Source organism: Carya illinoinensis, chromosome 15, assembly GCF_018687715.1.
Source record: "Carya illinoinensis cultivar Pawnee chromosome 15, C.illinoinensisPawnee_v1, whole genome shotgun sequence".
NCBI lineage: Eukaryota > Viridiplantae > Streptophyta > Magnoliopsida > Fagales > Juglandaceae > Carya > Carya illinoinensis.
This window is the reverse complement of record NC_056766.1, coordinates 2,267,269-2,278,582: the sequence shown is the minus strand read 5'-3', so window position 1 is coordinate 2,278,582 and position 11,314 is coordinate 2,267,269. Positions and strand designations below refer to the sequence as shown.

At 35.4% G+C, this 11,314-nt stretch overlaps 1 protein-coding gene and 1 non-coding gene across 4 annotated transcripts; both read left to right on the top strand.

The window, feature by feature from the left end:
• Positions 1 to 921: 921 nt before the first annotated feature.
• Positions 922 to 1,007, top strand: LOC122298052. The gene has a single exon (XR_006239108.1). It is a non-coding gene; the product is annotated as a small nucleolar RNA snoR118 (small nucleolar RNA).
• A 3,822-nt stretch (positions 1,008 to 4,829) lies between these two features.
• On the top strand, positions 4,830 to 11,314 carry LOC122297841. 3 transcript variants are annotated; one of them, XM_043108041.1, is made up of 13 exons: positions 4,834 to 5,117; positions 5,182 to 5,247; positions 5,645 to 5,710; positions 5,862 to 5,937; positions 6,041 to 6,118; positions 7,006 to 7,103; positions 7,734 to 7,807; positions 8,194 to 8,281; positions 8,392 to 8,549; positions 8,817 to 8,859; positions 9,694 to 9,759; positions 10,427 to 10,504; positions 10,941 to 11,314. In XM_043108041.1, the coding sequence occupies exons 1-13, from the start codon at positions 5,019 to 5,021 to the stop codon at positions 11,025 to 11,027; spliced, it is 1,077 nt and encodes a 358-aa protein (XP_042963975.1). In that variant the 5' UTR covers positions 4,834 to 5,018; the 3' UTR covers positions 11,028 to 11,314. The 3 variants fall into 3 exon arrangements, with proteins under 3 accessions (XP_042963977.1, XP_042963976.1, XP_042963975.1); XM_043108042.1 differs by lacking the exon at positions 5,182 to 5,247 and having other exon boundaries at positions 4,832 to 5,117; XM_043108043.1 differs by lacking the exons at positions 9,694 to 9,759; positions 10,427 to 10,504; positions 10,941 to 11,314 and having other exon boundaries at positions 4,830 to 5,117; positions 8,725 to 8,859.

The window sequence follows — 11,314 nt, the reverse complement described above, 5'->3', positions numbered from 1 at the left end:
AATATATATAAGGTTGGCCGGATCAGTAGTTTTTCAAGAATTCAAACTGGTGCCTAACCGATCCATATCGGTTTTATCAATTCCTGCCACCCGCCGACAAGTTCCTTGCTCTAGCAGCCGGTCTAATCTGTTTCTAGCCGGTTTAGGCAGTTCTTGTACACTCCTAACAATTTCCATCATTTAATGCCAACAACTAATTTGGGCCCGTTTGTAGGCCTTTGAAAGGAGCAATGTATTTAGTCTCCAAGAAAAGTCCATTCCTACAGTACCTAAAGCCCAACTTCTCGGACTTTAAATTCCCAATACCACCAAACCCTAAGTAGATTGCCCTTACTCTTCTTACCCTACCGTCTCTCTGTGTGCGCTGCCGTCTATGCGCTATCTGTAGACTGTGAAGGATCACTCACCGAGTAGCTCGCTGGTCTTCTCTGGTTGGGGTCTCAGGTTCTTTTGCGATGTTGAAAGAACTAATTTTTTTGTCGATTTATGGGAGGTTTTTTCACCCAGCAACAACCAACCAGCCCTTAACTGGCCCTGTGATGTACCACTCTAAACTGTATTGAGCGGTCTGCATGGTTTTTATTCATTTCTAGCCTTTACTCACCGCCATCACCTCCATCTACGCCACCCTTTCTTTATGCAATCATGCACATATATATATATATATATATACACACGCACATAAATATACACAGCCATATTCTGACTCTGTGGTGGTTTATGAAGGCTTTTGATGAATGTCATTCGCTTTAAAAATCCGTGGATGATTGTGTCCAAATCTATGAGATCTGATGGTTTTTAGACGCAGTGATTGACATGCATGTGTTGCAAAAGCAAACCCTTTCCTCTGTGTTTTAGCCTTTTAGGTAGTTTTTTGGTTAGATTTGTATTGGGCTTTTGGGGTATGACTTTGGGTGTATATTGAATGATGATATATGCACTGGGCTCTGAGCAGGTTTTTACTGCATTATTGATGGAAATGCAGCCTAGAAAGCTATATCTGACTCAGTTAATATTATTTACGCGTTGTTGTAACGATGTTTTTGTTTGAAGCATAGCATCTTAAAGCCGTATACGATTGAATTTTTTTGATTTGGATCTAACCATATATTGGTAACTAGAGTTCCTTAGCTCACATTTGTTGTGCATTGAATCTTAGTAATTGATTAATGTATGAGAATATATTGTTGGGATGGTGATACTGTTATTTGCATCTTTGCAGTAGTTGGACCTTAAGTAGCCAAAGAAGTAAGAACTTTTTTTATGTTTGAATGCATCCGCATTTGCCCAATGATGGAAAAACTCAATTTATGGAGTGGTTACATTGATTTTCATTACGAGCCTTACTATCATCATCACCATCATCATCATCATCATCATCATCATCATTCTCTCTCTATCTCTCTATCTCTCTCTCTTTCTTTCTTTCTTTCTTTTTCATTATGGTGATTGAAGATGTGGAAGGGCTCTTGGTGAAATTCTGATGTTTATACCGACAATGACCTTATATAGCTATGAGATCTGAGGGCTTTTAACATGACATTTACATATATGCGATGCTATTTGAGTTTTAGATCTGCTCGTCTAAATTACATTGTCATCAACGTTAGCTGGATGATTCCTTTATCCCGATCAATTTTAAATCTAATGCGGTGTAAATCAATGAATCTTAAAATGCCTAATGCCTTTTAGTGGTCCACTATTTTACTTCATCTGCTACTATATATTGCAGCTCACTTGTTTATTTTTACTTGCATACATACGTCGTTGGGCTGTAGTCCCCCCACCCCTCCCCCTCCCCCTCCCCCCCTTGGAGTTGTTGTGCATTTGGAGATGGTCACACGTGTTTTCAAAACGCCATACATGCATGTAATTATGTAATTGCTTATTGTAGGTGTTGCAACCTTTTAGTTGAAGGTAAAATACTTGTGATAACTCTATGGCATATATGATTGAAGCTTTACAATCATTTACATCAGCCTGATGATGAGCACTCATTGAAGCGATGCTTTGATTTTTCATTATTAGCCTCCATCTCGACACCTGCTTACCATTTACTTGCTGCTGCTGCTGCTGCTGCTTCTTCTTCTTCTTCTTCTTTTTCTTTTTCTTCTTTTTCTTCTTCTGCTCCTGTCCCTGTCATTATTGTTATTATTATTATTATGATCAGGTTTTGGTACAGATGGTGGTGGTTATTGTTCCTTACATAACCATTTGAGATGTTGAATGGCTTTCAATGAGAAAAAAAGCTTCTTCTAGCTCTGAGATCTGAGGGTTTGAGCTCAATGCTTTTTTTCTTTAACCCTGATGCATTGTATTTTTCAAGTTCTAGTTGAAGAAATTATTAAAGTCTCTAGTATTGATGGGAGTTGAGTACTCATAGGTTTGAATATAGCCCTGGATTTGGCCTGATGGGTTCAATTCAGAACCATACCCCTGGCCCATTTTACCCGATGATGGATAACTTATAAAGTATTGAACCATGGTTTTATTCATGGCTGGGCTTTTTGCACCATCAATTCCCATTTAAAATGAAATTCGCTTTGTGAGCTTTTTGCACCATCAATTCCCTTTTAAAAATGAAATTCCCTTTGTGTGTGTGCGCGCGTGTGTGTGCGCAATGTGATGGTGTGAAAAGGTCTATTATGAAAGCCAATAGCTTTAACTGTAGATGATCTTTTCTAAGCTATGAGATCTGAGGGCGTTGTTTTTACACCAATCTCTTTTGGTCTTGTCAAAAGTCTTTTATTTCAGTGGTTAGCTCTTTTGGAGGCTTTCTGTTGCTCAATCAGTTCAAATAGATAAGAGAAAGGTCATGGTTGCGGTCGTGGTTGCTCATGAGGAAGGTGGTAGAAGATTGGTGCCGGGGATGCTTACATTCTGAAATTTTGGGCAAGACATTGTTCCCATTTCCATGGATTCGAGGATGATGTCCTTCTGAAGGATTGTTGGCGGTATAATGATGAAATGGTGCAATTTTCCAGTCATGGGATAGACGCTTTTGTACATGCGAGTTGTTGAATACTGCATGTTTGCTCCCCAGTTTTCTACAATATTCTTCATAGGTTGGATGAACATAATGTGCTTTGTGTATACTATTAAAAGGTTGTTGTCTTTCAACCAATTAATGCAGTGTACTCTGGATTGACAAGGACTATGTTCAGCGTTCGCCATTGAATTAATGATGTGTTCTTGAATATTCTTCTCATATCCCGGGAATGCTGCAGTGTGCAGATTTTTAGTAATTGGATCGAAGAATGTTACATATAGTCGTGGAATTGTAAACGTCGTGCAATCATTTTGAAAAAGAGTAAGGTTTATAATTAAAAAGTTAGTTTTTTTTATGTGAGTCTCATGTTAATTTATTTTTTTTAAAGTGAATGCACGTTGCTTGCATAACTACGACTGAAAATATCATTTTTTAATTGGATTCGGGGGTGGAAATAATGAAATTTTTTAATTGGATTCGGGGGTGGAAATAATGAAGTGAGGTGATATTTCTTTTCTATTTTTCCGGCCAGTAGATTATCGTTCCTTATTTAACAGTGAAAGGGTTATTGACAGTAATTTAATACGTTCGGGTCACTCAAAATTTAGCATGACCAGTAATTTTTTTAAAAAACTGCATTTTGTTTTCAAAATTAAAAGAGGAAAAAATTTAGAGTAGAGGGATCGTGATGATAAATTGAGAGTTAAATTGAGGTTGAACTGCCATGGCAAACATCTTTATGTCGACTGAATCAAGAAGAATCAATGGAATTTGATCAGCATTGGCTCAATCTCCTGACGGACAATGATTCATATGTAACCTCTTTTACAATTTTGAGATGGTTTGGGTTAAAACGGGTCAATCCATTAAAATATACTTTATAAATTAGTTAATAATGGATCAACTTGTTTAATTTGAAATCAATTCGTTTTAATTTGTTTACATTTTATTTTAAAATTATAATTTAATTATTGTTGAGTTGTAATATTGATATTTATCAGTATGTTTATATTTTTATCATTGAGATTTTAATTCTAGATCTATGTTCATATTTGTTATTATAGAATTTTGTAATATTGGTTTTATTATATGTTAAATTTGAAAAATATTGATTTTTTATTATTATTAATAGGTAGTCTTGTTTTTGACTAATAAATATAGATTTGATGTTATTTGGTTAGTTAGTTGTCCGTTTCTGTAATTGGGTTTCCTTCCCTTATGAGGATTTAATAATATTATGTGTGTTTATTTGAAAATAAATAAATAAATATAGATTTGAATTTTTATGAAAAATTATATTAATTAAGTTAAATGGGTTATACATGTTAGTTCAATTTACTTACATGGAACGGGTTTAAATGAGTTGTGTTTTGTTCACTTATTTATAATTAATTATTAAATGGGTCAAGTGATACGACACAACTTGTTATCTAAATGAATTAGGTTAGAGTTTGTTAGAATTTAGAAATTTAACACGTTTATCTTAATAGATTGGATTCAGGTTAATTTATGTAATCGAATATTTACAACTTGACATGACATGAATACCTAAAAACATGAATTGTCATCCTTAAAGAGATTTCAAAAAAATAAATTTATAAGCTGATTTAATTTGATTTATTATATTAAAATATAAAATTATTCTTATTATAAAATAATTCTAATGTATCGTAAGAAATTATATAAATTTATAAATTTATTTTTATGAAATATTTTTACAACTATATCATTTTTTATATGAAAATTATTAATTTATAACATTAATTTTAAAATAACTAATTTAAAATCATCTTTTTAAAAAAAATTAAGAAACCTGAAAAATAAACCAGACGGGACCTAAAACTTAAAGCTAAAACCTGCGTCAATGTCCCCATCCCTGTGCTGGTCAGTGAGTGAGAGCTAAGTGTTCTATAACGTTCAGACGAACTAAAAAACCCTTCTTATCGTTAACGAAACACCCAATAAACTTTCTTCCCCAAACTGTTACGTACACAGAGTCACAGACACTTCCACACAGAGAGACGGAAAGATGTTGGAGGCGCAGAGTCTGAGGAAGGCGGTGGTGCCGTCCACGCTCATTGAGAATCCCTCTCCTGGAAACCTCCAGTCCACGCGTCTCGCCCTCCATGTATGCTCTTCACTTTTTCTATGGTGCCATTTGAGTCAATTTAATACCGTTTGTGCCTCGGCAGGTTAGTGTGGACGGTTCTTCCTGTTGGGTCTACGTCGCCTCTGGTTGCCACATTTACAAACTCCAGGTACACAAACAGAGCTGCTCGCGTGTTTGTGCGAGAGCGGCCACATTGTATCGGGTTTAATCCGGTTCATAAAGAAGTCGAGTGTATATGAATGCTTGCTTTGGGTTTTGAACTTGGTGTGAAGTTTTAAGTGTTAATGAGTATTAACCTTTTTGATTAATCAGCTGTTTGTAAAATTTTAAACTTTGGCGCTTTTTTAATTTTTGTGCGCTCAAGAAAAACCTTTAGTAGAGTTATTTCGGAACAAACTGGTGTTTTGTTTGTCATAGGCATTATTCTGATGGCTATTTCTATCTTGGATATGTTCCAAGTAATTTCTTTCATTTGATGTGTCGAGTGGAGAAGCTGCTCTAACAATGATTGTTATGGAAATGATTTATTATTGATACTTTTTTAGATACCTCTGGAAGATACTTTTGTGAGCAAAGGAAAGGAAAGCCTTCTGATCCCTGTGCAGACTCAGGTATGAAATCATTTGCTATTGGCCATCTTCATATAGGTTTGATATTACTTGACATGTCGGATGCAAGTGACTCCATACCTGCTTCTTTTAATGTTCGTCTCTATTATTTTATTCATGTGTTAACGCTTATCTATGATATGACTTCATTAAGGTTCTGGACTCTTTCATGGTTAACCGCTGTCCCCATCGTTCAGAAATTCAGAGTATTGTGCTTACAGAAACTGAGAGTAAGTGGATCCTACACTTTGCTCAAGGCCATTTGCTAATGTTGAAGCATGTCTTGCAGTGATACATTTGCTAATACATATTGACTTGATTTGATATTTTCAGGCTCTGGCTACTTAATGTTGGGAAGTGTAGATTCGTTTGGTCACCTTATCGTATCTAAACAAGATACAACTGGTAAAGGTAGGTTGCTCTTTTTAATTAATTAGATGCTTATACTTCTTGTAATGAAGATTTGATGTTAAACCTTTATGGCTTTCTTCCGTTTTAATTGAAAGATTATGAAATATTGTATTGCTTCTCCTTTTTGCAATTTTTAGTGGGATTATCTGTTCAGCCCCTCTTTCAGTTTGATAGGTAGCATACTTGCATTGCCTACCCAAAAATAAGTAGAAATATCGAGTTTTCTTTTGGGGAAAGTAAAGGTTGATTGTTACTTATGGAAAGTTGGTAGTGGTGGTGGATACAGGCAAGTGGGACCTTCCTCAATATCGAATAGATCCTCTCCATTTCATTTGAAATGGATTGTATCCATAAGTGTAGAACATATGATATTTTATTCACTTGACTTGGCAACAGCACCCCTCTTCCAACAATTAAACTAAATTTATTTAAATATATATAGTGGACCAATTTATTTTCTAGTAATTGCTTTCCCCTCCTCTTTCATCCTCCTTGTGCTGGTGTTCTGTTTGTGACTTGAGCCTAATGTGCCAGTTGGGTTTCTTCAAAGCTTGCTAGTTGGGATTAATTCGATGCTTGATATTCCATCACGTCAAAAAGTCATCAAGAACTCCTTCAGCTGTTATGAACGCAATCATGGACTTTTTGTAGCATTTTGAGTTCTGAACTCTTGTAAAGCTTAGTTTTTCAGTTTGATGGATGCCTGTGTAATGCTGTATATTGAATACCATTTCAATTATTAAAACCATATGTATACTTCTTGCTTTCCTGCTGGCTTTCAATCCATTTCTATTTTGTATTTTAATCTTTTAAATGGCTAAAGTGATTTGCTAATAAAAAGAATGGTTGGAGTGATTATTTGCAATATAATACTGCTGAAATTTCAGATATTAACAGGGTCACATATTCGGTATTGCCTCGAGACGGTGGTGTTGGTGAGGGCAGTTGGGCAGGGCTATGTTTCAGTCCAAGTCAATGGTCTATGGTACCTCATTTCTCTCCTTAATTCATTTAAGCTTTAACATGCATAATCTAGTAAACATCAATATCCATGAGTCAGCAGCAGGGAAACTCGAACTACTTAAGTTTAACCTTGTTAAAATATTGAGTATGTTGCCTCCATTTTTCTTGATTAGAATCATTATTTACATCTTACGATTTTCTATCTGAAAGGATATTGTAAATTTTGTGTCGTGCATATCAGTTGGTACAATCATGCTGAAATCAACTATGGATATTTTTGAACTAGAAGACCAGTGCTAACAGATCCATTCTATATAATCAGTTTTTTGCTTTATTGGATTGTTGCTCAGGGTTTACTGTAATACTTCTTTAGCTCCTTTTTATTGGAAACAGGAAAGCTGGGTGGTAACACAGGCTAATTTCTTTTTATTTGTCAATTGGAAACATATATGGGATCCATTCATAAAAATTATAAAGGGAAAAATATGACTATTTTTTTTTTTTTTTTTTTTTTTTTTTTTTTTTTATAGTTCTTAAAAATAAAAGGATATTTTTTTTCCAAACATTTTCTCCATTTCTGGTTTAGAATTTCTATGTGCTTCTAGATTTTTCCCACTGGCTGTCCCTATTGTGCTGACTAATCTCATTCCAGGCTGCAGTGGCACATAGCTTCTGCAAAACTGTTGATGTTTACGATCAGGATATCCATGTCCGCACATTACGTACGTAAGTAATATGTATGATGGTTAAATGTTCTCATTTATTTTCCCTTTAAGTAATATGTAAGTAATAGAATCATCATTAGTCTTCTCTTATGTTTTTTTAGTCCTATTTATAACTACAACCATATGAGTTTTTTAATTAAACGAAGTGCTTGGTGAGCATGGAAGTGAAAATTTCGAACAACTAGCCTTGGACTGTCTTGCTACTGCCATCTAATTGAAGGTTATTACCAAATACATATTAGGGCCAAGCCCTTTTGTTTTTAACAGAATCCTTTTTAAAGTGAATGTTTTGCCTAAGACTCTCATTGTTTGTCAGAGCACTACCTGGAGTCTTGTTACCAATATGTGAATTTTTTTTCTCGGACATTGTGTGTGGCTATGTTACAGACTCTGGTACCCGTCTTCATTGAACTTTATACAAAATCAGTGTCTAGCGAATGAAAGTTCCATGTTAGTTGTTACTGAAGGCTGCCAGGTACAACTTTGTGCTTTAATACATTTTATTTTACCCAATGTCCTGATGAGCTCTGCTCCTTTGAAATTTATTTGCATTATTGCATTGCTTCATCTACTGGTGTACTGCAGCTGACTATATGGGACTTAAGAATGAAAGAAAATGGGGGTTGTCTACAACGTATCTGTAGTTCCCCTGGTGACATCTTCTATGCTGTCTGTTGTTCTTCAACTGGTAATGTTGCAGTGGGTGGGGCTGATCGTACGGTGACCATCTATGATCCTCGCAGGTTGGTCACCAAAAGCAAAAAGACATCAATGCTAACTATGTGTAGCCTGTTCATTGTACTTCCAGCAAGTAGTATATGGCATGGCACATGTTGATGATGTCTACAACTTGCAAATCAATTTTGTTCTGCATGTTAGTGTATATGTTTATTTCCCATGTTCTACTTGGTTTCGCAGAAGATGCATGAACAGAAATTGGAATACTAAGTTTTTCTGCACTTCACAGTTCACAGAATGAGTCTGATTTGTCTTTTACATCTTGAATATAGATGGTCAGCATTATCAAGATGGGTGCACTGCTCAAAATATGAGGTCAGCCAATATATTAGATGAATTGCTCTGCCATAGTCTTTATCATTGTTTGGGCACTTAAAACCAACGTATCTTTTAAACAAATCTGTGAAACTTTCAAAGATTCAGGGACAGTTTTTGTTTTTACTGCATTTTCATTGGAATTAGTGACGAGTATTCTACTACGTATTTGTTTATCTGTTCCATGCAAGAGCCATAATTTTCTGGAGAAGTTGACTTGATTATGCAAGAGATTTTTCCTACTTTTGTTTTTTCCCCATCAAGTCTGCTTTCTTATCCATTAATATTACCTTTTGGGGGTGTTGTTTTGTTGTTGTTGTTTTGGGGGGGGAGTTACAAGTTCAAGCTGCGTAGATAGAGGCTGTGAATATGTAATCGGTTCTCTCTCTCTTATCTTTCTTACTTTTTTTTTATTTTTTATTTTTTTTTTATTTTTATTTCTGGTTGGGTTCAAGGACCTCACTCTACCCAGCCAGTACCTTGGTCAGTGTCAAACAAGTTTAGGGACTCAAACCTTAGTGATCAGTTCATTCTGAGATAAATGGTTCCTATTATTTTTTATGGAGCTGGTTAGAAATTTGAGAGTGAAGAGAGGTTTTTTGGGCCAAATAATACGTTAGTTGGTTCACATAAAAAGGATTAGCTGTGAAGAATTTTAGGATGGCCATGCAAACAGTTCGCAGCATTTATTTTTATGGTGTAGAGTTTGTTGTTGCCAGGGTCAATTAAATTTCCACTTGCTGTCTATCAAGCTGCAGAAGTTTCATAGATTCTCATGTTCTTTGGCATTTGATACTGTGGGTAGGGATAACTGTTGTGTCATTATTACTGCAGATTACTGGGCTTGCTTTTTCATCAATTGATCCTGACCATATCTATATACAAGGGGTTGACTATGAGGTAATTGGTCTTGTTGATGCCGGAGCTTAAATCATTTTTCTCTTTGTTGCTCTGGTTACTTTGTACTTTTAGCTCTAGATGGTTTAATCTAATGAGAAAAAGTGCTATATGGTCTTGATCGGTTTTGTTTTGTTTTATGGAAAGCAGGAATTGTTTTGATGTATTTTCCAATTTTATAACAGAAGATAGGTACTTAACTAATAGGGTCCTTTTTTTATTATAAATTGCAAGGCGATATCAATTTTTCAATTTTTGTTGTATTATAAATTGCAAGGCGAGTTTATTTTTCGTACTTGTGGGCCCTAAGTAAACATTTTTAAGTAGAAAATTCCCATCCTGATCCCAAACTATAACATTGGGCTGCATGCACATGCTACAAACATGGAAAATGCTAGCTTATGCTTGTAAACGTCTCTCTCTAGTTTCCCTTTCAGGTAACCCTTGGGTTTTTGGATTGGGTTGGAGAGGGGGATGGTGGATGAGGTTATAAGCTCTAGAGGCATCTAGCAAAGGAAATGTAATAGGGAATTAGTCAAATAGCTGATGTACTACTGGTTTTGTTATGACCCAGTCACATGGAACATATTTCTGCATAGGTGACTGTTAAAGTTTCTCTATATTCTCATTGTACTCTACAACTTCCAATATCAAAAATGTTATTTTGCAGGTTTTTTGTGGACAATGGAAAGAAAGCAACAAGGTTTTTTCATTTAGGGGGGACTCAAACTGGCTTGGTTTCAGTAAGGTACTATGCACTTGCGAATTCTCCACACTAGCACATATAAGTACGTGCTTTTATAAAGAAGTTAGACCAAATATGAGCTTCGCATATTTCTAAAGGTTAGCATGCAACTCTGTTTGGAAAATCTGGTTGAACCAACGTTGCCAGGATGTGTTTTCCATAAAAAATTCACTTTACACGTGAGGTTCACACATAACATCTGATTTCTTCCTAATATAATTTAACTCGAAAAATGTATATAGACCCATTTTTTGAAACTGACTTTTGAGTTTGTGTTGCAAATAATTTTACATTTAGCATACATACAAGATGCTTTTGTTGTTAGCAATTCTCAGCATCAATTAAGTTGCCCTTTGAGTCAATATAATTGCAGCTTGCGGTCATAAGATAACAGAAATGTTTTGTCATCACACAGTTTTGCATTCACCCCATCTTGCAGTGCCCCAACAGGGATGTTATAGGTGGATGGTGCGACTCAGGCAGCATCCTTGTGGCTGATGTTGTGGCTAAAGAAAGTGAAATGTAAATGCGGAAAGGTTTCGTCAACGGGTATCCCTAGTATTTGGTCTTTATCTGTTTACTTGGGAATTACTTCTTGCATATGACTTCACACTCCCGAGGAATTCTGTTAAATCAGAAATCCTCATCAAATCTGAAGCAATCATTTCAAGCAGTCTAGTAGATAAGCCATTGCCCACGCAACATGTAATGTTTGCAATTTTGTTTATTAACAGGCTAGCTAAATACACGTACTTATCATGCTTTTCTATTTTGAAGCAAAACTAATGGAGTCCTGAAGTAGTATTGTGGATA